Here is a 25,324-nt window from a genome sequence, read left to right on the forward strand (position 1 = left end):
AGTTCGTGTGGAACCAGAAAAGGCCCCGAATTGCCAAGGAATTGCTGAAAAGGAAAAACAAAGCTGGGGGCATCACATTGCCAGATTTCAAGCTATACTACAAAGCTGTGATCACAAAGACACCATGGTACTGGTACAAAAACAGACACATAGACCAATGGAACAGAATAGAGAACCCAGAAATGGACCCTCGGCTCTTTGGGCAACTAATCTTTGATAAAGCAGGAAAAAACACCCAGTGGAAAAAAGACAGTCTCTTCAATAAATGGTGCTGGGAAAACTGGACAGCTATATGCAAAAGAATGAAACTTGACCACTCTCTCACACCATACACAAAGATAAACTCCAAATGGATGAAAGACCTGGATGTGAGACAGGAATCCCATCAAAATCCTAGAGGAGAACACAGGCTGCAACCTCTTTGACATTAGCCACAGCAACTTTTTTCATGACACATCTCCAAAGGCAAGAGAAACAAAAGATAAAATGAACTTGTGGGACTTCATCAAGATAAAAAGCTTCTGCACAGCCAAGGAAACAGTCAAAAAAACTAAGAGGCAGCCCACGGAATGGAGAAGATATTTGCAAATGACACTACAGATAAAGACTGGTATCCAAGATCTAAAGAACTTCTCAAACTCAATACACGGGAAACAAATAATCAAATAAAAAAATGGGCAGAAGATATGAACAGACACTTTTCCAATGATGACATACAAATGGCTAACAGACACATGAAAGAATGTTCAAAATCATTAGCCATCAGGGAAATTCAAATCAAAACCATATTGAGATGCCACCTTACGCCAGTTAGAATGGCAAAAATTGACAAGGCAGGAAACGACAAATGTTGGAGAGGCTGTGGAGAAAGGGGATCCCTCTTACACTGTTGGTGGGAATGCAAGTTGGTACACCCACTTTGGAAAACAGTGTGGAGGTCCCTTACAAAGTTAAAAATTGAGCTACCCTATGATCCAGCAATTGCACTACTGGGTATTTACCCCAAAGATACAGACGTAGTGAAGAGAAGGGCTATATGCACCCCAATGTTCATAGCAGCATTGTCCACAATAGCTAAATTGTGGAAGGAGCCGAGATGCCCTTCAACAGATGACTGGATTAAGAAGATGTGGTCCAGGGGCGCCTGGGTGGCACAGCAGTTAAGCGTCTGCCTTCAGCTCAGGGCGTGATCCCGGCGTTATGGGATCGAGCCCCACATCAGGCTCCTCCGCTATGAGCCTGCTTCTTCCTCTCCCACTCCCCCTGCTTGTGTTCCCTCTCTCACTGGCTGTCTCTATCTCTGTCGAATAAAATAAATAAAATCTTTAAAAATAAATAAATAAATAAATAAAAATAAATATTAAGAAGATGTGGTCCATATATACAATGGAATATTACTCAGCTATCAGAAAGAAAAATTACAGAACATTTGCAGCAACATGGATGGGACTGGAGGAGATTATGCTAAGTGAAATAAGTCAAGCAGAGAAAGACAATTATCATATGGTTTCACTCATTTATGGAACATAAGAAATAGGAAGATCGGTAGGAGAAGGAAGGGAAGAATGAAGGGGGGGTAAACAGAAGGGGGAATGAACCAAGAGAGACTGTGGACTCTGGGAAACAAACGGAGGGCTTCAGAGGGGAGGGGAGTGGGGGACTGGGATAGGCCGGTGATAGGTATTAAGGAGGGCATGTATTGCATGGTGCACTGGGTATTATACGCAAATAATGAATCATGGAACGTTGCATCAAAAAATGGGTATGTACTGTATGGTGACCAACATAAGAAAATAAAAATTATTATAAAAAAATATATATTTCACGCTAAAGGAATACAATGACCAAAAGGATTTAACTAAGATAGGAAAGCACTGGCAACTGAAAAGCTTGAGTTAAAAAAATGGTACTTGGAGGAAAAATAAATGGAAAAGAAATGAGTCAGATGACTAGAGGGAGTCAGACAACTCACTGCAGAAGGTAGAGGAGTAACATGGTCAGAGATGTTACAGGGCAACTAGATATAAGATGTGTACAGAAAAGATACGGAAAGAAATATCAGAAGGTTAATTTGCTAGTCTAGGCATGGTAAGGAATGTCTCAAGTAAAGTGGGACCAACAGAACTAGAGAAAAAGGAATAGAAATATAGCATACAGTAGCTACACAAATTCCAATTAAATTAAGGAACTAACAGAGTCAGAAAGAAAAAGACTCAGTACACTAAAATGTAAAGACAACCAAGGGGATGGATGAGGCCACATTTGGAGACCACGCTTTGGGGAACCTGACAAGGGCTGCACGTTACAAACCAAAGAGGGCTTGACTGAAGGGGCTGAAAGACCCTGAAGACAAACTGTCCTTGCCTGCTTTGTCCAGGTTCAAGAAGTTAACTGAGAAGACTTTATAATATCAATACTCTGAGATATTTTGGAGGAAGATTGACAGAATTTAGCAAGAGTATTAATGTGGAGGTGACTCTAAGGTTTTAAGTGCAAATGAAATAATCTTGTCATTAACAGACAGGAACAAAAGAGGGAAAGCAGGTTTAGAGCAAAAAGAGACATGACTTCAGGTTTCTACATGGTGAGATCAAAGCTTATACAGTATGATATCCAGAAATAATGATGTGTCCACAAGACTAGGGCTATGGTGAGAAAAATCAGAGCTGAAAATATAGATGTCACCCATATAAAGATATGTATAAGTTGTAAGATTTTTTTAAAAATGTACTAGAAAAGAAGAAAGTATTAGGGAAACAAAACGGATCAAAGAATGTTTAAGGAACTGCCTATATTTAGGGGGGAAGGAAGCAGAGCCAAAGAAAGCATCATCAGAGGGTTAAGATTAGCACCACCAGAATCAAGTATAGGGGCACCTGGCTGACTCAACTGGTGAAGCATGCAACTCTTGATCTTGGGGTTATGAGTTCAAGGCCCTATGTTGGAGCCCTATGTTGGATGTAGAAGTTGCTTAAAAATAAAATCTTAACAAAAAAAAGTATAACACAGCAGGGTTCTCTAACAGTTTTCACAGGAAAGTACATAAATAAGACAATATTTTTGTGGCACAAAGGGGTAAATGAGGCTGCTAATAACCAGGTGTTATTAGCCCAAGAATTTAGGAAATTATTAATCTGCATACCAGTTGATCCACTTGTACTGAAAGCTCTGTATTAACAAAAAGGCTTTATGCCAGAAAGTTTAAGATTATACTGTCCTAAACTCTCTTTCTATAGTCACTGATCAGTTAGGTGGAATATCGCAGATACGACAATGAAGCAAAGAACTGAAAACCATGAAACTTGAGAAATCAATTAATTGAGAAATCACTAACGGTTTTAAAAGTCAATAGAAAAAGCTAGACTTCAGGAAGCAACTATGGACAAAGGTTTAATTAAAATATCAACATTGTTACCAGTTATGTTACCCTAATTGGTTACAGAGAGTAACTAAAATGGGATGTTTCCTCATAGCTTCCTAACAAAAACATTCCTTTTTTAAACTAAGTTATAACTGTAATATGCTTTACCTTCTAACTCTCATTTTATTCATGTTAATAAAGAGAATAAATAAAGCTCCTCTGAAACTTTGCAACACTTACCCAGTTCGAGATTGACCGACTTTATCACAAATATCCAAAATGAGGCCCCAATCCTCAGCAGTATTCATCTCACTGGTTGCTTTCTCTGTGTATTATGAAAAGAAATTGCAGAAACATTATTTTTAAAAATCTTTAAGAGGTAAATAATCACATTCAAATGACCAAACTGTGATTAAGAAATCAGAATAGTTCCCAGCAGCCCATTTAACAAGATAGTCAAGTACATATTCAATGATGTAATGAGCACTGGGTGTTACATGCTACTGATGAATCACTAAATTCTACCCCTGAAACTAATAATACACTATGTGTTAACTAAATTGAATTTAAATTTAAAAAAAAATTTTTTTAATAAAAAATTTAAAAATCTTTAAAAAGGAAAAAAGAAAAAAGAAATAGGCCATTGACAGGACACCTGGGTGGCTCAGTTGGTTAAGCATTTGACTCTTGATTTTGGCTCAAGTTTTGATCTCAGGGTCCTGAGATTGAGTCCCACATCTGACTCCGTGCTCAGGGCGGAGTCCGCTTGTCCCTCTCCCTCTGCTCCTCCCCCAGCACCTGCTCGCGCACGCGTACTCTCTCTCTCTCTCAAATAAATAAATGAGTAAATAAAATCTTAAAAAAAAAAAAGAAATAGGCCACTGATACTTAGTTATAAAAAACAACAACAAAAAACTACATACAGGTCTATTCCCTTCTCCAAGAAGAGAGACTAAAATAAGAAATACTTTCATTATCAAATAATTCTTAGCTTTACTTGCCAATGAAGAAACATGACAAGGCACAAATCTCTATGAAAATGTTTCAGGCAATTAAATTAATTAATTATATGATTTTGTTGATTTTCGTGTCTGACATGGGGAAGGAGGAAAATGAACAAAAGAAACCAAGCTTTAACTGAGTGAATGAATGAGTAAATGAAAACTCAGCAAATTAAAAACCATCAACAGAGGTATCACAGACGGAGCCCAATCATCTCATTAAGCTCCCTCCCTTAATTAAAATAAGAGATTTTTTAAGGCAAACACACAAGAATAAAGAAAACATGAGAAGCAAGAACAGCAACAATATCTCGAAAATTATGTAACAATATAGATATATGGTACCTACTTAGAAGACCCAAAAACAGTGCATCATCATACACTGGCAGTAACAAAAAAGCTTAAGAACCAGCCTGTTTTACACCACTGAATTCTCAGAAAAGTCAAGTACTGGTAGCAGAAGGAAATGCCTGGAGCTGACAGTGGAGAAGAAAGAGGGCTTACAATGGATTAATGCTGTTGGAAGTGTGTAGGTAGGTACCTACTTCGCCTTCCTTACTCAAGAGCTCTGGCAACCACCTCTCCCCAACCCACCTGAGCAAATGAGTGAAGATTTGCTTTCTGGAAATAAAGCAAAGTTTTTCTAGACAAGGAGACACAAAGCATAGTTGAGACATAAGCACCAAAAATAAGGAATTACTTCCAGTTTCCAGTACAGCATTTAAGGAACTTGGAAGTTACCACTCCATCCAATAAGTAAAAAGCTGAATAAAGTGAAAAATAAACAACTCTTCTGAGATCCTTCAGAAGTGACATCACAGGGCAAATGCAGTCCCCAAAACTAGAGACACAGACAGACGGATACATAGAATGACAATTTAAAAGAGCAGAAACCCATAAGCAGAAATATCACCAAGATGACCAGCACCACAGATCTAAGCTGTAACAGACAAACTGCTGGAGGCTAAGTGCGCACAATCCTGAAAGCTAAAATCCAAGGGGGCCCAGATGCAGGGGATTTCTCACATTTTTGTAAATTTTATTTTCATGAGCTCTCCCAGGATCTCAAGGTAAATATCAGAGAAAACTTCCTAGTTTTCAGCAAGGGGAGCAGGGCAATAACTATTGTGAGATACACCAGAGCATTCTCTTCTTAACAAGGCCACTTGTTAATTATTTTAACCAGCACCTAACCAACTAGGGTTTTACCAGAGATTAACCCACCTGGGGTAAGGGAAATTCCCAACTCCAACCTGCTCCAGCCTTCCATGTGGAAAAAGGGGAATACCCAATTTCAGCCCAACTAGCCATCTCTGCCCACCTAAGAGGGGGAAAAAACTGAGAAGCATGTGAGAAATTCACACCCCAGGGGCAAAGGGTCACTTTAAAAGACTGAGACCTAATCACCAGACTATAGAACACTTCTTACCTAATGCCTTTCTATTATGCCATTAAAGAACAGTGTTCCTTTTTTTTTTTTTTTAAAGGATGGTGTTTCTTTTATCTAGGTGCATCATGTCTAGCTTTCAGCAAACCGCACTATTAAGGCAAAAAACACAGTCTGAAGAGTAAGCATCAGAACCAGATTCACACATGACAGGAATGCTGGAGTTATCAGACCAGGAATTTCAAAAGCTATAATTAATATGCTAAGAGCTCTAATGGAAATAGGAGACAACATGCAAGAACAGATAAAGAAAATAAGCACAGAAGTGGAAATTCTGAAAAAGAATCAAAAAGAAATACTAGAGTTCAAAAATAGTGTAACAAAAATGAATGCCTGTGATGCACTCATGAGCAGACAGAACATGGCTAAAGAATCTCTAGACTTGGGGCGCCTGGGTGGCACAGCGGTTAAGCGTCTGCCTTCGGCTCAGGGCGTGATCCCGGCGTTGTGGGATCGAGCCCCACATCGGGCTCCTCCGCTGGGAGCCTGCTTCTTCCTCTCCCACTCCCCCTGCTTGTGTTCCCTCTCTCGCTGGCTGTCTCCATCTCTGTCGAATAAATAAATAAAATCTTTAAAAAAAAAATTAAAAAAAAAAAAAAAAAGAATCTCTAGACTTAAGCATATGTCAATAGGAACTTCCAAAACTGAAAAGCAAAGGGAAAAAATGACTGGAAGAAAAAAAAAAAAAAACACCTGCAACAGATTATCCATGAACTGTTGGAAACTACAAGAAGTAAAACATAGACATAATTAAAATAGCACAGAAGAAACACAATACTTACAGCAAAAACAACTCAGCATCCCAAATTGATGTGAGACATCAAACCACAAGTCCAGGAAGCTCCAAGAACACCAAACACAACAAGTTTCAAAAAAACTACACCTAGGTATACCATTTTAAAACTGCTAAAAAATCAATGATAAAGAAAAAAATGGGAAAACAAAAAAGACAGCAGAAGAAAAACACCTTACCTATCCGGAAATAAACATAAGAATTACATCTGACATCTCAGAAAGCATGCAACCAAGGAGGAAATGGAGTGAAATAGTGTTGAGAGAAAATAACCACCAACCTATTATTTATGTACCCTGTGAAATTATTCTTCAAAAGGAAAGGAGAAATAAAGCCTTTCTCAAACAAAAAATCATTAAGAAAATTTGTTGCCAATAAACTGACCTTGCAAAAAAAAGCTAGAAAAAAAAAAAAAAGTTCTTCAGAGAGAAGAAAATGATATAGGAGGTGTGTGTATGTTTCCATGTAAGTGAAATAAATGACAGCAAGGATATCAGGAACAGGAGAGAGGAACTGGGAATATTATGTTATTCATTTCACTTGCCTGCACTACCAGTGAAGTGGTATAATGTTATCTGAAAGTGGATTTGGATTACTTTTAAAAGTACATTGCAAACTCTAGCGCAACCACTAAAAATAACAAAAACAGAAGTATAATTGATATGCTACAAAAGAAAGACTGAATCATATGAAATGCACCAAGGCACACCTGAGTGGCTCAGGCAGTTAAGAGTCTGCCTTTGGCTCAGGTCATGATCCCAGGGTCCTGGGATCAAGTCCCACATTGAGCTTCCTGATCAGCAGAGAGCCTGCTGCTCCCCCTGCTTATGCCCTCTCTCTTGCTCTCTCTCTGACAAATAAATGATTAAAATTAAAAAAAAAAATGCTCCATTAAAATCATGAAAGAAAAAAAAAGAGAGAAAGAAAAAATAGGAACAAAGAACAAGGGCTACAACTAGAAAACTTTAACAGATATAGTAGATATTAATGCAACAATATCAATAATCACTTTAACTGTTAGTGGTCTAAATACAAATATTGCCACAGTGATCAAAACAAAATGCAATTATATGTTGTCCACAGGAAGCTCACTTTAAATATAAAGACACGTATACATTAAAAGTAAAGAGATGGAGAAAGAGAACCATACCAACACCAATTAATAGAAAAATCAATACAACCAAAAGTTGGTTCTTTGAAAAGATCAATAAAATTGACAGACGGTTGAAAAGAAAAGAAGAAAGAAAGAAGATACAAACTACTAATATCAGAAATGAAAGAGGGAATATCACTAAAGATTTCATGGACATTAAAAGGATATTATATGAACATTACAATGGTTCTTGAGGGGATACTATTGAGGGGATTATGAGAACCTCTAATTTACAGCCAATCAGTAAGAAGCACATGACATATCCTGGACTTTGGCATCTGAAGTGGACAGTGAGGGCAGTCTTGTGGGACTGAGCCCTAAACCTGTGGGAGCTGACAATATTTATATTTAGATAGACAGTGTCAGAATTGAGTTAAATTTGTGGGACACTGGACAGTGTCCACTGAGAATTAGAGAACTGCTCAGTGGTGTGGGAAAAACACACATCAGAATTATGAACTCTATGCCCACAAATTTGATAACCTAGATAAAATGGATCAATTCCTTGAAAGACACATCTGTCAAAATACACACAAAAATATAGACACTCTGTAGACGCCTATGTCTATTAAAGAAATTGAACCAATAATTAATAACCTTCCAAAACAGACAGCATCAGGCACAGACAGGTTAGTGGTAATTTCTACCAAACATTTAAGGAAGAAATTATACCAATTCTCTCCAATCTCATTTAGAAGATGGAAGCAGAAAATACTTCATTCTATGAGAGCACAGTACCTAGTACCAAAACCAAAGACATTATTAGGAACGAAAACTATAGATGAACAGAGATGCAAAAATCCTTAACAAAATATTAGGCAAATCAAATCCAACAATATAAAAAAAGAACTCTACATCACAACCACATGGGATTTATCCCAGGTAAGCAATGCTGGCTCAGTATTCAAAATCAATAAATCTATCTCATCAACAGCTAAAGAAAAATCGCATGATCTTATCAATAAACTCAGAAAAAGCAACTGACAAAGTCCAAAACTCATGATAAAAATTCTCAGTAAACTAGGGATAACAGGGAACTTCCTAAACTTGATAAAGAACATCTACAAAATATCTATGACTAATATATTTAATGGTGAGAAACTAGTAGAAGCTTTACCACTAAGATCAGAAACAAGGCAAGGATGTCTTCTCTCACCATACCTTTTCACCAGCATACTGGAAGTCCTAGCTAACGCATAAGGACAAGATAAAGATATTAAAGGTACAAAGATTGGGAAGGAAGAAATAAACTTGTTTTTCCTCACAGACAACATGTTCATCTATGGAGAAAATCCAAAAATATCAACAACAACAAAAAACTAGAACTAAAAAATGAGGGGCACCTGGGTGGCTCAGTTGGTTAAGCCTCTGACTCTGGTTTTGGCTCAGGTCATGATCTCAGGGGCTGGAGATCAGCCGCCACCCCCACCCCACCAGGCTCCCCGCTCTTCAGGGAGTCTGCCTCCTCTCTCTCTCTCCCTCTGCTCCTCCCCCGCTCCTGCACTCTCTCTCAAGTAAAGAAATATATCTTTTAAAAAAAATGACTTTGGCAAAATTGTACAAGGGTGATTGTACAAAAGTCAGCAACTTCCCTATATATTAACAACAAACTGCAATTTTAAATTAAAAACAAAATACCATTTATATTAGTACTCAAATAAAATACTTAAGTATAAATCTACAAAATACATATAAAATCTATATGCTGAAAACTACAAAACTCTGATGAAAGAAATCAAAGAATTAAATAAATGGAAAAATAGTCCATGTTCATGAATGTCTACAGCAGCTTTATTCATAATCACCAAAACTTGGAAGCAAACATGATGTCCTTCAGTGAAGGGATAAACTAAGGTACACAGAACAATGAAATATTTTTCAGTGCTAAAAAAAAAAAAAATGAAGAAGCCATGAAAAGACACGGAAACTTTAGAGCCACACTACTAAGCGAAAGGAGCCAATCTGAAAAGCTAGATAACGCATGTTTCTAACCATGTAACATTCTAGAAAAGGCAAAATTATGGAGACAGTTAAAAAAAAAAAAAAATCAGTGGTTACCAGGGGTTGGAGGGAGGACGAGATGAACAGGTGGAGCACAGAGGATTTGCCAGGCAGTGAAACTACTCTGTACAGAATCGTAGACACACGTTACTATATATTTGTCAAAACCCTTATACGATACAACACCAAGAGTGAATGCTAATGTAATCTATGGACTTTGGGCGATGATGATGGGTATCTGTGGTTAATAGACTGTAACAAATATACCACTCTGGTGCAGAATGCTGATAGTTGGGGAGGCTGTGCATATGTGGCGACAGGAGGGATACAGGAAATCTCTGTACCTTCTGCTTAATTTTTCTGTGACTCTAAAACTACTCTAAAATATAAAGTCCATTTTTTAAAAATTAATAAAGGAATTAAGCAACTGTGTGAATGCTGATACCTGCTGTGCAGAAAAGAGTTAATAGAGAGAACTGACCAGTATCCTTTAAAAGGCCTGTTTACACATTGCCTGGTGAATAGGAACTTGGATTTAGGGAGAGTTCTCACCATTCTCAGAACTGAGAAGACTGGTTCCCTATGTCTAAACTGTTTGTACAGACAATATAGTTTATACTGAATACCTGCTTTCCTTCTGGGAGTCTGAAGTTCGGGTGTGTGTCAAGCAGAATACGCCTACAAGATCAGCTCCCAAGAAAAACCCCAAGCACTGAGTCTAATGAATGTCCCTGGATGCAACATTCCACACGTGTTGCCCACAACTCACTGCTGGGGGAATTAAGCATGTCTTATTTGGAAGACATTAAGCATGTCTTCACTGGAAGAGGAGCCAAGGAAGCTTATGCCTGGTATTCCCAGACTTCACCCATGTGCCCTTTCACTTTGCTGATTGCATTTTGGGTCCCTTCACTGTAATAAATCATAGCTGTGACTATAACTGAGTCCTGTAAGTCCTAGTAAATCCTAGAACTGGGAAGGTGGGAGGGTGGTCCTGAGGTCCCACCCACCCCCATCAAATACCTGCCCTCTCAGAAATTATCCTATATCACCCCTCACCTTCATTTGTACCTTCACCCTCAGAGAGATTACAGGACTCTTCTCTGGGGATTCCAGGTCAGCCCAAGAGGAAACACCTTAAAGATAACATAGTGACATGGAGGGATAGAGAGAAGTTCCACAGTAAATGGCATACCACATCAACTTACGAAGTTCAACCAATAAGACCTAACCACATGATCATAGCTTCCAAAGGGCTTTCTATTTCTCTAATTCAAGGATTATCAGCTATCTGAGAAAATCTTCTAACATAGAAGATAAAGGAAAAGACAAAACAGACAAATACAGCAAAAAAGAAAACAGAGTAAGGCAAGTTAGAAAAAACAAGAGCCTAGGTAGGAGGCAAAAACTTCAAAAGAAATCACTATTATCTTCTGAAACAAAAGCTATACAGAAGTAGAAGGTAACCTGTCTTGACTGGAAGACTGTAACTCAAAGAACAGCATCACCATGATCCCCACTAACATTTTCATTTTTTTAAACCTGAGGTGGGTTGGGGATAGGAGGCCTGATCCATAACAAGATTCTCACCTGTAAGGGTTGGTCTTGGTGAAGACAGTGAAATTCCTGCTCCCTACTTCCCTTCAAAGCCCTGTTGCCTGGTTCAACAGACAATGATACGCATTTCCCCATTTTGATCTGGTACTGAGAGCTGGAGATTTAAAGCAGAAAATAGCAAGCAGCCAGTTCTGTCCAAACTCTATGTAGGCTAATAATTCCTGGTTCATAGCAGAGCCCCAAGAGATAGAGCAACACCTACCAATTAGTCATTGCCACTCGAGAATTAAAGTATCTAATAAGGTGATGACAGTGGGTGATAACCAATGAGTAGTGGGTACCTATGCCTAGTCATCCTACCATCTTGTATACCCACAAATTCCTTGTATAAGAATACAAATATCCAAGACATCTAAGATCTTGGAAAGGCGACTTATTTGCAGGAAATAATAAAATTTGGACAGATATTCAATAAAATGGAGTAAGTTTCTAATCTATGCCAGGCCCCATCTGAAGTAGATTAGACTCTAAAAAAAGAAATGAAACCAGCAGATAGAGACCTAAATAGATGATAGAAAAAATGTTACAGAAAAAAATGGAAAGCCTGAAGCAAGCTGAAAAAAAAAAGGTAAAGACCTGGGGGGAAAGAAAAAGAGAATTAAGAAAGGTTTCTTGATATACTTAGAAACTAAGAAGAGAACAGGATTAATAATAAACTCGTTTATTTCTTTTAAGTAGTGAGTATACAGTAGGGTATAATAAAGAATAAAGTTATGAAAACAAGTATAACAAAGAATCTAGGCTGGCTACAATAGAGACTACTTTGTAAAAGGTGGGAACCACTCAAAAACCTAAAATACAAGATGAGGTGTTTGTATTAAATCAAAAAACAGAGAACCAAGAGAATTTCCAGCAAGGAAATAATCTAATCAGAACTGGACTTTCAGAAAGGGGGGAAAAGCAAACAAACAAACAAACAAAACAATCTACTGCCCATATGTGAAAATGGTTTGCATGAGGGAAAAGAAGAAAACATAATGAGAAACTAACATTACTCTTGAAACTAAACGGGTTACTTAGAAAGCAAATGTTGAAATGTTATTTAATTTCATTCAGGCTGCAGGGTGTACCAAAAGGATAACTGAGTCAAATTTACCTGTCATTGTTCAAGCTTCCATAATAAACTATAAATCCCTTGAAAATAATAACAATTTCTACTTTGGGCAATTCTTTCAATATTCATGCTCTCAGCCTAAATACTAAATACTAAATAAATACTAAACCCACTCATGTAATCACAGTATGAATCCATATAACTCACAGAAACACATACACCTTTAATAGCATCTACTTCAGTGATTCTCAAATTTTACTTTTCAGTGTGAAAAACCCTCTACAATGCAACTGTGATACTACCCATCTGGAGTTGCTGCTGTTCACAGGTTAAGGGCACAGAACTACACAAGTTTCCCCACTTTAAAAACACAAGCAACAACTTCTGGGGTTCCCAGGTGACATGAACTTCTGACCAACTGGCTAAAAAATCAGGGGTTTCCATTATCCCCTCATGTTCATTAATTCACTGTAACAACGCACAGAACTCAGAAAAGCATTATAATTACAATTTTATTACAAAAGATACAAATCTGAACCAGCCAATGAAGAGATGCATAGTTATTAAGGTCTGGGACAATCCCAAACCCAAAGCTTCTGTGCCCTCAGGACGCATCATCCTCTGCGTACATCAATGTATATCGCCAGCCAGGAGACTCAACCAAGGTTTGGTGTCTAGAATTTTTATTGGCATTTCATTATGAAGGTATGATCGGCTACCTCCTGGAACTCAATCTCCAGGCCTCCTACCCATCCCTGGAGGTCTGGCTAATATCATATGACTGAAAGTCCCAACCATCTAATCACAAGGCTAAGGCCTTCTAGAGTGACCAGCTTCCACGCTGAATCATCTCATTAGAATAAATTAAAATATTGTCCAAGGAGCCCTTCTTGAATAAGATGCTCCTATCACTCAAGAAATTCCAAAGATTTAGAGGCTCCCTCTCAGGAAACAGGGATTAAGACCAATCACACACTATATTTTTCAATACTCTGTTTTATAAGAAAAGTTTACCTTCAAAGAAACTCAATATGTAAACCAAATCCAAGTGGAACTGCTCTAATTGAGGAGTCTCAGAGCTCTACCTCATAGACCCTCAGCCCTTACAAAGCCAAAGAAAAGTGAGTGAGTCATCCTGATCAATATCCTCTGGTCTAACATTTACTTCATCTTAGAAAAGGAAAGCAAGTCATTACTTTAATCTGATAGTGTATTTAAATAATTAATTCATCATCTTTACTGACTGGTAGCCAAGCAGCCCTTTTAAAAACATAGTGCATTTTTGTAAAAAAAAACAACAACAACAACAACAAACCACTTAAAACTTGAAATCTATCACCTTCTTAAAAAATATAATTGCTAAGCTTATTAAAACTTAACTTACTAAAAGTCAATAGTTTACTAGAAATGATATGCTTACGTCTGATCAAATATAAACTGACTATTCCAGTAGCTAAGTATGATCTTACAGTTCCTGAATTAAGGTGTAGCCAGGAGTGTATGGTACAGTCATCAGCAGGTACGCTGAACACTCATGAACTACCTTTTTCACTCTGATATATAAACAGGATCAGTATCTGACTCAAACTTATGTACATCAGAAATGCAACCCATTTCCAAACTCTACAACTATTCGGATTATTTATTGATCCTCCCTTAAGATCAATAAGAGCAGTAGCACAATTCTCAGTTACAAAACAAGTATTTTTTAAATTGCAATAAAAACTATTAGTAACAATTCAGCATGGTTTTATGAGTAGCAAAGTCAAAACTATTTTCTAAGACAAAAACAGGTTGTAGGGAAGGTAAAAGTGAAGCAAGAAAAGAGACTTGCTTCTAAAGAATTCAAAACTTCACAACCATTCATTTTATCCTCAGATTATCCTTACTCTAATACAGACAAAGCTCATTTTATTGCGCTTCACTTCATTGCACTTTGCAGATACTGTGTTGTTTACAGATTGAAGGTTTGTGGCAACCTTGCTTCGAGCAAGTCTGTTGGCACCATTTTTCCATGTGCCCCATTTTGATAATTCTTGCATTATTTCAAACTCTTTCATTACTATTATATTTGTTATGGTGATCTGTGATCAGTGATTATGATTTGCTAAAAGCTCAGATGATGGTGAGCATTTTTTAGCAATGTTTTTAATTAAGGCATGTGCATTATTTGTTAGACATGATGCTATTGCACACTTAATAGACTACAATATGATATAAACATAACTTTTATATACACCAGGAACAAGAAAATTCATTTGACTCACTTTATTGAGATGTTCACTTTATTATAGTGGCCTGTAACCCAGCCCACAATACTTTCAAGGTGTGCCTGTATACAAAGACCAGTGATCTTTGATTTTGCAATTGTAACTGTTTTGGAGCATCACAAATTGCACCCATATTAAGACAATGAACTTAATACACACAGTGTGTGTGTTCTGACGTCCACTGGCCATTCCCTATCTCTCTCCCTCTCCTTGGGCCTCCCTATATTCTCTGGGATACAACAATATATTAAAATTAGGCCAACATTGTAACTCTACAATGGCCTCTATGTGTTCAAGTGAAAAGACACATGTGTCTTTAAATCAAAAGCTAGAAATGACGAAACTTAGTGAGGAAGGCATGTCAAAAGCGGAGATAGGCCAAAAGCTCAGTCTGTTGAACCAAACAGTTAACCAAGTTGTGAATGCAAAGGGAAAGTTTTTGAAGGAAATTAAAAGTGATACTCCAGTGAACACACAAAAGATAAGAAAATGAAGCAGCTTTATTGCCAATATGGAGAAAAGTCTGAGTGGTCTGGAGAGATGATCAAATCAGCCAAAACATTCCCTTAAACCAAAGTCTCATCCAGAGCAAGGTCCTAACTCTCTTCAATTCTATGAAGGCTGAAAAAGGTAAGGAAGATACAGAAGAAAAGTTTGAAGCTAGCAGAGGCTGAATCACAAGGTTTAAGAAAAGAAGCCATGTCTGTAAGACAAAAGTGCAAGGTGAAGCAGCAAGTGCTGATGTAGAAGCTGCAGCAAGTTCTCCAGAAGATCTAGCTCAGATCATTACTGAGGGTGGCTACACCAAACAACAGATTTTCAACATAGACAAAACTGCCTTATAGTGGCAAAAGATGCCAACTAGGACTTTCATAGCTAGAGAGAAGTCAAAGATTGACTTCAAAGCTTTGAAAGATAGGGATGATCCTCTTGTTAGGGGCTAATGCAGCTGGTGACTTTAAGTTGAAGCCAATGCTCATTTATCATTACAAAAATCCTAGGGCCCTTAAGCATTATGATAAATCTACTGTGCCTTTGCTCTATATATGGAATAAAGCCTGGAAGGCAGTGCATCTGTTTACGACATCGTTTACTGAATAGTTTAGCCCACTGTTGAGACCTACTGCTCAGAAAAACAGATATTCCTTTCAAAAATATAACTGCTCACTGACAATGCACCTGACCACCCAAAAGCTCTGACAGACATGTACAATGAGATTAATGTTGTTTCCAGGTCTGTTAACACCACATTCATTCTGCAGCACGTGGATCAAGGAGTCATTTTGACTTTCAAGTCTTATTATTTAAGAAATACATTTCCTGTGGCACTGGGTGGCTCAGTCGGTTGAGTGTCTGACTTTGGCTCAGGTCGTGATTTCGGGGTCCTGGCACTGAGCCCTGAGTTGGGCTCCGTGCTCAGCAGGGATCTGCTTGTCCCTTTCCCTCTGTCCCTAACCCCCCTCATGCCCTCTCTCTCTCTCAAATAAGTAAAATTGAAAATATATATATATATATATATATCTATATATATATATATATATATATAGATATATATATATCTATAAGGCTATAGCTGCCATAGATATGAATTCCTCTGATGGATCTGGGCAAAGTAAACTGAAAACCTGGAAAGGATTCACCGTTCTAGATGCCAGTAAGAACATTCACAATACGTGGGAAGGTCAAAAGATCAACCTGAATAGAAGTTTGGAAGAAGGTGATTCCAGCCATCATGGATGACTTTGAGGGGATCAAGACTTCAGTGGAGGAAGTAACTGCAGATGAGGTGGAAACAGCAAGAGAACTAGAATCAGAAGTGGAGCCTGAAGATGTGGCTGAACTGTTGCAATTTCATAATAAAATATGAACCGATGAGGAGTTGCTTCTTATGAATAAGCAAAGACAGTGGTTTCTCGAGGTGGAATCTACTAGAAGATGCTGTGAAAACTGTTGAAATGCGACAAAGGGTTTGCCTATTACATAAACTTAGTTGATAAAGCAGCAGCAGAGTTTGAGAGGATTGATTCCAATTTTGAAATAAGTTCTACTATGGGTAAAATGCTGTCAAACAGCATTGCATGCTACCAACAAATAGTTCAATGCAAGGAAGAGCCAATCGATGTGGCAAACTTCGCTGCTGTTTTCTTTTAAGAAATTGCCACTGCCACCCCAATCTTCAGCAACCACCACCCTGATCAGTCAGTAGCTATCATCAAGGTAAGACCCTCTGCTAGCAAAAAGATTATCACTTAATGAAAGCTCAGATGATGGTTAGCATTTTTTAAGCAATAAAGTATTTTTTAACTAAGGCATATACTTTTTTTTAGACAAAATGCTATTGCATATTTAACAAGCTACTGTATAATGTAAACGTAACTTTTATATGCACTGGGAAACAAAATTCATTTGACTCTCTTTACTGCAATATTTGCTTTACTGCGGTGATCTGAAACAGAATGAGCAAGATCTCCCAGGTATGCCTATACTCAAAAGGAGAAGATTAAGAAATCTGCCTAGCAATATCCACAAAAACATAATGCAGAGCCTCATTTGAATTTCAACAGTCTTCGCAATGAATTGGAGAACTTTTTCTGATAAGCAGCTACTTTTGATTTTCTCAATTTATAACTGTCAAAGATTTGGGGAGGTGAGAAATGCTGACAGGATGACTGCCCATCATGTTCTGGCTATAGGGGGAGAAAAAGGTCAATCAGCTTAGAGATGTAACAGTTCATCAAAAATGACTAATGGAGAAAGCAAGTCTTAAATTATTATCTTTTTGAGATTATGGTTATCAATTTTTCCAAAATGTTTCATCTAATGTTCCTATCCCCCTGACCACCAGAAACTGTACTTACAAAGAAAAACAATCTGAAGCTCTACTAACCAGAAAGGAAGTAGGCGTCAAAGGAACAGCATGGAAGCATCTCAGAGAAAAGCACCAAATAGAAATGAAAGCCTAAAAAGCTATACAAGGAATACTTTACAGGAGAAGTAAAATCAAAACAGAAGAAACAATGAGTACAATTTCTTAACCCAATGGTCATTAGACTTTTAACAGACCTGTATTCTAAAATTTTCACATTTCTCCCCTGAGCATGTGTTCATAGCAACTGATTCCACCCCTTAGAATCTGAGTAGCCTCTACAGGCTCCATAGGTATTTCTAACTTTATTATAAGAGACGCTAAAATGTTTCCATTGCTTACTACACACCAAATACTGTGTTAAGTGCTTTATATGCATCATATCCTTAAAACAACCCTAATCAAGACTAATGAAGAGAAGGCTATGTCAGGCCAGAGGATCCACACCTAAAATAGTAGTATAAAACCAACAAGGAAATATGCCTTGAGAAACATAGTGGAAGGTAAGGCTGAAAGGGTAAAAAAGGAGCTAAGTGCTAAAAGGTCTTACATGCCATGCTGTAAAGTTCAAATTCCTGTGAAAGCTGTAGATTCACTGAAATGCTTTAATCAGAGGAGATATATGGTTATATTACCTTTCAGAAATATGATCAGCCACCTAGAAAATGACTGGGGACAGACTGGAGGCAGGGATAACAGAGGCTACTGTACTAATCTAAGAGTTCAGGGATCTAAGCCTGCCCTAGCAGCGGCAATGAAATTAAAAAGGATGGGAGGCATGAATTGAGGAAAAATAAATGTGGATTCAAGAGCTTATTAGGAAGATAAAGCATAGAGACTATAGCAACACCAAATCCTTGAGGGCACGTTCAGTGTGCCTGGCACATAGACGACAGTATGTGTCTGTTGTCTGGAATGTAGAAAACTACAACTACAGAAGTCAAGAATGACTCCTAGAATCTTGACATGTGTGACTAAAATGAAGTACCAGTAATCAGAAGAGAGGAAAAGCATACTTGAGAAAAGTTTGAATATGATTTTGAACATTAATCTGAAGCATATTCATCTCCAAAAAAGAATTAGAATGTCATGTGTTTTTATAAGTATTTTTCATAGCAACTCCGTGGGGTAGACATTTTAATCCCTATCTACGAAAGTGAACTTAGATGGCTTCTGTACTTGCCCATACTCTGCCCATTTACTAACAGCAAATGCCACACGTGCAATTTAAACCCAAAGCCCAAAGTCTTTCCATCACACCATACTCTAGGAGAATAAATGTAGCATTAACATTTATGAAAATTAAACTGGCTATGGTTTATAATACTGAAGAGACTAGAAAAATAGACTAAAAACATGGCCAAGTCTATAGGATACGAACAGGTCCAAAGTACTCTGATTAGGAATGCAAAAAAATACTATTACAAAAGCAAAGATATGATGATTTAGCAGAGGCAGGGTAATGATTCAAAGATACCCCTAGGGTTTCAAATCAGGATAACTAGAACACTGTAAAATTACCATATAATCAAAGTAGAACTAGACTGGAAACTAGGTTCAGTTTTCTGATAGATTGATTTCTAGGTGATAACACCAAAAAGATACAAGACTGGAGATGCCAAAAAAAAAAATCAGTATTTATTATTTGATAAATACTTATTGAGTACTTACTGTGTATCAGATAGTGTCCCTATGTATTACAGATAGAAATGAAAAGCTCTCATCCTGTGGAGTTTATACTCCATACAGAAGACAATCAATCCATCAACTAATGTCAGGTAGTTGAGTACCATAAAGAAAAATGAAATAGAACAAGGAAACAGAGTGAGGGAGTAAAAATGGATTTTTTTTTACAGTAGGTAATTAGGGAAAGCCTCTCTTAGAAACTCATTTGAACAGTCTTGAATGATGTAATGGACATCAAGATCTTCAAATGCCCAGGGGAAGAACACTGCAAGAAAAGAAGACAGCAAAGAGATAAAGGCAGGAATGACCTTTGAGTGTTCAGACCCAAGAAGCTTAGAATGAGAGAGTCTGGAGGTCAAAATCATATCAGAGACACAAGAAGGGGCCTATTTATAAACCATGATAAGGAATTTGCATTTCCCTGTAAGTGGGATGGGAAGCTACTGGAGGTTTCTGAACAGGTAAGTGATATTATCTAAGATTTTTAAAAGATCATTGACCTTTGTATATAAGAATTGACTATAGGGTGCAAGCGTGTAGCCCAACTATAAACCTCTTGCCACAGTCTAAGAAAGAGATATCAATGACTGGAGGAAGATAACAGAGGTAAGGTAAGGAGAAGTGCCGAAATTCTGGATATATTTTTAAAGTAGAACCAAAAGATCTTACTGATAGAATGGATGTGAAATGTGAAAAAAGAAAAAACCATGATAACTCCTAGACATCAGAGATGAGTGACAGGAAATAGCGATGGTGCCATCTAAATGAAATAGGCAAGGATGAAGAAATGAAGACGTTTAGTTAAGAAAACTAAGAACCATTTATCACTATATCCCATATTAAAGATAAGGAAACTGAGGCACAGTGTCACTGCTGATAAGCAGCAAAGTTAGGAAATGAATTCAAGCAGTATAGCTCCAGAGTCTGAATTCTTAACAATAAACTAAACTGCCTAGTAAGACAGCAAGGGGAAAAATGTCAAAAGAATTTCTAGAACTGAGCCTGAGGCTTGGTTCAACATTTGGAAGCCACAAAAAGGAGAGGCCAAAAAGACCAAAAAGGAGCTAAGAAGAAAATCAGAAAAAGTTTGGTGTCCCGGAAAATAAGTGAATGAAGTATATCAAAGAGGAAAGCAAAGAGATCAACAGAGAAATAGACTAGGAACTGACCATTAGATTTGGCAAGATGGAAGTCACTAGGGACTTTGAAATAAAAACTTGATGGAATAAGCTATCATTATAATTCAAGTTGAACTGAGCAAGAAATACAACATCCAAAATGAGATTCATGTATTCAAAAAATGTTTGCTGAATGTCTTATTAGTGGTCTACATGCTTGGATATAGTATTGAGCAAAATCCCTCTCCTCATAGAGTTCACATTCTAAGAACACATTTCAGCATTTCTTACAGGAAAGAGCTATGGCCAGTATTTTGCCTCTTTGTATAAAATGTTACATTATATAAATGTGTGAATTACTGATTCACCAATTCAGTTTATGAATAAAACCAGAGACAGTTAATTTTGAAGAAATATAAATGTATACAATGTTAAGTGATAATTAAATCAAGTGACTTATAACTACTTTAATGTCACATACTCATTGATGGACAAAGTGAGAAGGAATATTGTTAAATTTATTCTATTCTAAGTATATTTTATATACTTTACTAGTAAAAAAAAATTAACATGGGAGTCTATTGGACTCTTTCCAAGTATTATTTACTGGGAGTCTCTGACAGGTCTCCTCAGGATAACCTTTCGTATTTTCATATATGGATCATGAGAAGCGAATTGATGCAAACACCAGAACCTGACTAACTTTAAAAGGTAAGCTTTCCTGGAGCAAAAGAATGTCCTTAACAGGTGGCGCCTGGGTGGCTCAGTCGTTAAGCATCTGCCTTTGGCTCAGGGCCTGATCCTAAGGTCCTGGAACTGAGCCCCGCATCAGGCTCCCTGCTCTGCTGGGAGCCTGCTTCTTCCTCTCCCACTCCCCCTGCTTGTGTTCCCTCTCTGGCTGGCTGTCTCTCTCTCTCAAATAAATAAATAAAATCTTAAAAAAAATAAAGAATGTCCTTACAGTTAAGGAGCTTACTGTTTAGCAGGCTCAAGTGAGACAGTCTCAATTAAACAAACATTTATTAGGCACCTGCTATGTAGCAACTAATAAAATAATTAAGGAGCATAATACAGGATATAACTATCTTTAATACCAAATAATTTGGTAAAGACAAAGTGTTGCAAGAGTTTGGAAAAGGGGGAAGATTACAGTGGGCTAAAAGAGTGGTCTGGGAGCTATTTTGTGCCCCCAGGGGACATTTAGTAATGTCTGATAACTTTTAGAATCATGGGGGGCAGCACTGGTAGAGGTCAGGCAGGCTGCTAAACACCCTTTATTGCACAGGATAGACCTCCACAACAAAGATATTTATCTCGTCCGAAATGTCAATAGTGTCACTACTGAGAAATCCTAGGCTAGAGTAATCAGGAAATGATTCAATAACGAGCTGGACTGAGTTGGCGTTTAATCATGAGCACATGTAGGTACATGTAGAAATGTACAAGAAATAAATTAGAAGTGAAAGTATAAAAGCTGAAAGAGCCTATGTTTGAACTGACTGGTGTAGGTACTGGGAAAGAGTTTGACATTAAGAAATTTATTTAAACCCAATGGAAATGTGTGTTTAAAAGTCAGCAGGATATAAAAGTGAAGGTAGCTGGAAACTAGATTATATACGGCCATGAGAACTAGATAAAAGTTCTGGAAACAGAAGTAGGTATTAAGAAATTGTTTTACTTTGAGCATTTGCCCTAGAAATTACTGTAATGTTATGAAACTGCTTGAGAGCAGTAACCATGTCTTATTCATCACTCTCTTATGTCACTGAGACAGTGTCCTATAAATACAGATCTTTCTAAACTTATGATGGGGTCAGGTCTTAATAAACCCATAGTAAGTTGAAAATATCCTAAGTCCAAAATGCATTTAATCACCTAACCTACATCACGGCGTAGCCAGCTTACCTTCAGTGTGCTCAGAAAACTTACTTTAGCCTACAGTTGGGCTAAATCATCTAACACAAGGTCTATTTTATAACAAAATGTTGAATATCTCATATAATTTACTGCATATTATACTGAAAATGAAAAACAGAATGGTTGTACGGGTGCAGAATGGTCTAAGTATATTGGTAGTTTACCCTCGTGGTTGCGTGGCTGACTGCAAGCTGCAGGTGGGTGCCACTGCCTAGCATCACGAGACAATCATACTGACCGCATATGGCTTTCCCGGGAAAAGAGCCAAATTCAAAATGCAAAGTACAGTTTCTACTGAATGCATATCCCTTTCGCACCATACTAAAGTTGAAAAATCGTTAAGTCGAACTATTGTGAGTCGGGGACCATCTGTATTGTGTGCTAAGTGCTTCTTGAATTAAACGCAATTTTCCAATTGTTTATTAAGTATTATTGTCTATGTCTAAAGTTCCATCCATTGCTGATTCAGGCCATGCATTTAAACTAGAACCAAAAATAGCCATCGGTTAGCAGGTGACTACTATATAAAGGCACTATAGTGGGCCCTTTACACATATTATTTCACTGAATCACAAACACAATGTATTTTTCCACTCTTTAAAGATGTGCACTCTGGGACTCAAAGAGCTTCAGTGACTTGCCCATGATTTCACTATGAGCTAGGCAGTGGCCGAGATGAGACTGGACCCTTTTCTAGTATTAACCCAAACCTCCAAGCCTCAGTGGCATGCTCTAAGGAAGAGTTAAAAAGCAAAAATCAACACCTGCCATTTGCAATTAAATTATACAAAATAACAAAAAGCAATTCCATAAGGGTGTCCTTATATTTCTTTACCACAGTAATTAGTCATGGCATTTGGCTTGCTTTCATTCCATACTTGTGTGCCAAAGTACTCCCTAAATGCAATCAAATCACCCCAAAATTCTACTCCAGGAAACTCAAAGTCTTGTAACTATTACGCTCAGACCAGGAGCGGGGGGGGGGGGGGGGGGGGGGGGGAGCTAACCTGTTGAATTGGTATGCTCAGTACCCAAAACCAATGATTCAGAAAAAAAAAAACAAAAAAAAGGTATTTCAAAACCAAAACAAATCAGCATTCTCAGATTTAAGGTCCTCTCCCACACTTCATAAAGTACTGAGACATAGCCTAAAGAATGCAGCACAATGGCTCAGGTCCTGAATTCGGTTTCAGTTGTTGCCAAGTATTCCATTTTCATCTCTCCCAACGTTTTTGAGAATCTACCCTTAGCCAGAAGCTCTCTCCGCCCGTTACATTTACACACATACACACACAGAGATTTTAAAATCCCCTAAGGAAGCTCACCTAAAACATTCTCCTAGTTCCAAACGTTTAAAATTTATCCAGGAAAACACTTTATTGGAGGGCTTATAATCCTACTCTAGGTAACATACTGCTCAGCTCTCAACTCCCTTCTTCCAGAAGCACTGTCCCAGCACCAGATGCTACACCAGCCGTTCCTCGGAGGCCCTCACATCAACCCCCTAAAGCAGTTCTTTGGAAACCCACAGCCCTAGTCTAAGGCCCGCTTCGCAGGCTGAGTCCCATTTCTTTCAAAAAAAGATAAGCCAAGCCCCCAACCTCCTCCAAACTCTTCAGGAAGGAGCCTCAGGAAAGGGGAAGCACTCAGCCTCGGCCAGGGGATCGGGAACGCACGCAGGGAGCGGGCAGGGTGGGCTTGCACTCCGGTGCGGGGTCGACCGGGAGCGGCAAAAGCACTTACCAACATCCTGATCGAAGGGATTGGTGGCAAACAGAGGCATCTCCGCTGCGTGCCCAGGTGTCCGCAGGGACTCCCCCTCGACACCACGGGAGTCAGAGAGCGACGCAGGAAACAAGCCTCCTCAGGCAAAAACAGCAACACAGACGCACTCCTCAGGGTTGGCGACAGCTCCACCTCTCACCTACCCTCAGCAACCGCGGCAGCGGCGGCGGCGGCGGCAACAGCGAAGGCGCAGACAAGGCCCCCCGCGTGGAGCCTGTCGGGAACCTGGGCGACCTCGGCGCTGCCTGCTCAGAACCTGCCGGACACCTGCCCAGCCAGAACAGGCCCCACCAAAGCGCCCCCTCTGCCTGACTCCCCTTGTGATCGGTCATACCGGAGGGCGGGAGTAATGCCTGATTTTTCTGCTTTTGCGTTGGCCAGGAGTCTCCGGAGGACGGGGTCCTCCAGGCGCGCCGAAGCCGACTACCGAGCCCAGGCGTGAATCAGAGACTGGGAAAGAAAAAGGGTCGCGTGAGGGTTGCTTGAGACCCCGTGCTCGCCCCTCACTCCGTCGGTTGTCATAATTCTGTAGTCCCTGTTGAGGGGGATGGAAACTCCTTCGTTGGGGGTCATCTAAGTTAAAAAGCCGTGGGTTCAGTTGCTGCCCGAGGTGACAAGAAACTTGTTTGGATGAAGTCATGTGAGCTGAACGGATTGGCCCGAGTCCTTAAAGAGGGGAGTGTCAGGGCGCGCGGCTCCCTCGGAGAGGCTGAGGTAACGCTGGCACCTTCCCGAGAGTCCCTGAACGCCTGGCTTCTGAATCTCTGTCGAAAGCACTTCTAGCTGGGCGTTGTCACCACTGACTGTGCAGTCACTAAGCAGTTGTGATGATTGGAAAATAAGTTTCACACACCAAGAATGTCTGCGATAGCCCCCTCCCCCCAAGACCGAGCAAAAAACAAAACAAAACTGCAAATGGAGCTAGAAACTGATGAGGGATTCCTAATAACATAAAATGTTTATGTAGTGATTTTATTTATAAGTATTTAACAAATTATGCCCATGTCATGTAGAAATTTTCAGGAGCACTTAGAGGTTTTGTGTCCCGCTTGGAACTAAGTAAGAGAGTCTTGCGCATAAATTGGAATTATGTAAATGATATCTAAATTAGAGCCCTTACAAATTAGCATGTGAACAATTATTTACAACTTGTCAAGGACAGGATTAGTATACAAAGAGTGCTTACAAAAATCCATTAAAAATGAAATCTTATTCCTAAAAGTGAACAATGCAAATTAAAGTAGCATTCAAGTAC

At 38.6% G+C, this 25,324-nt stretch overlaps 1 protein-coding gene across 1 annotated transcript in view; it reads right to left on the reverse strand.

The window, feature by feature from the left end:
- STAM (signal transducing adaptor molecule) overlaps positions 1-24,280 on the reverse strand; it is a 101,775-nt gene extending 77,495 nt beyond the window's left edge. The window contains exons 1-2 of the mRNA XM_048219540.2: positions 24,028-24,280; positions 3,602-3,686 (exon numbers count right to left, since the gene is read on the reverse strand). Coding sequence (XP_048075497.1) covers positions 3,602-3,686; positions 24,028-24,067 — 125 coding nt within the window. The 5' untranslated portion in view covers positions 24,068-24,280. The remainder of the gene's footprint in view (positions 1-3,601; positions 3,687-24,027) is intronic.
- Positions 24,281-25,324: the final 1,044 nt, after the last annotated feature.

The sequence above is a fragment of the Ursus arctos genome, unplaced genomic scaffold (genome assembly GCF_023065955.2).
Source record: "Ursus arctos isolate Adak ecotype North America unplaced genomic scaffold, UrsArc2.0 scaffold_30, whole genome shotgun sequence".
NCBI lineage: Eukaryota > Metazoa > Chordata > Mammalia > Carnivora > Ursidae > Ursus > Ursus arctos.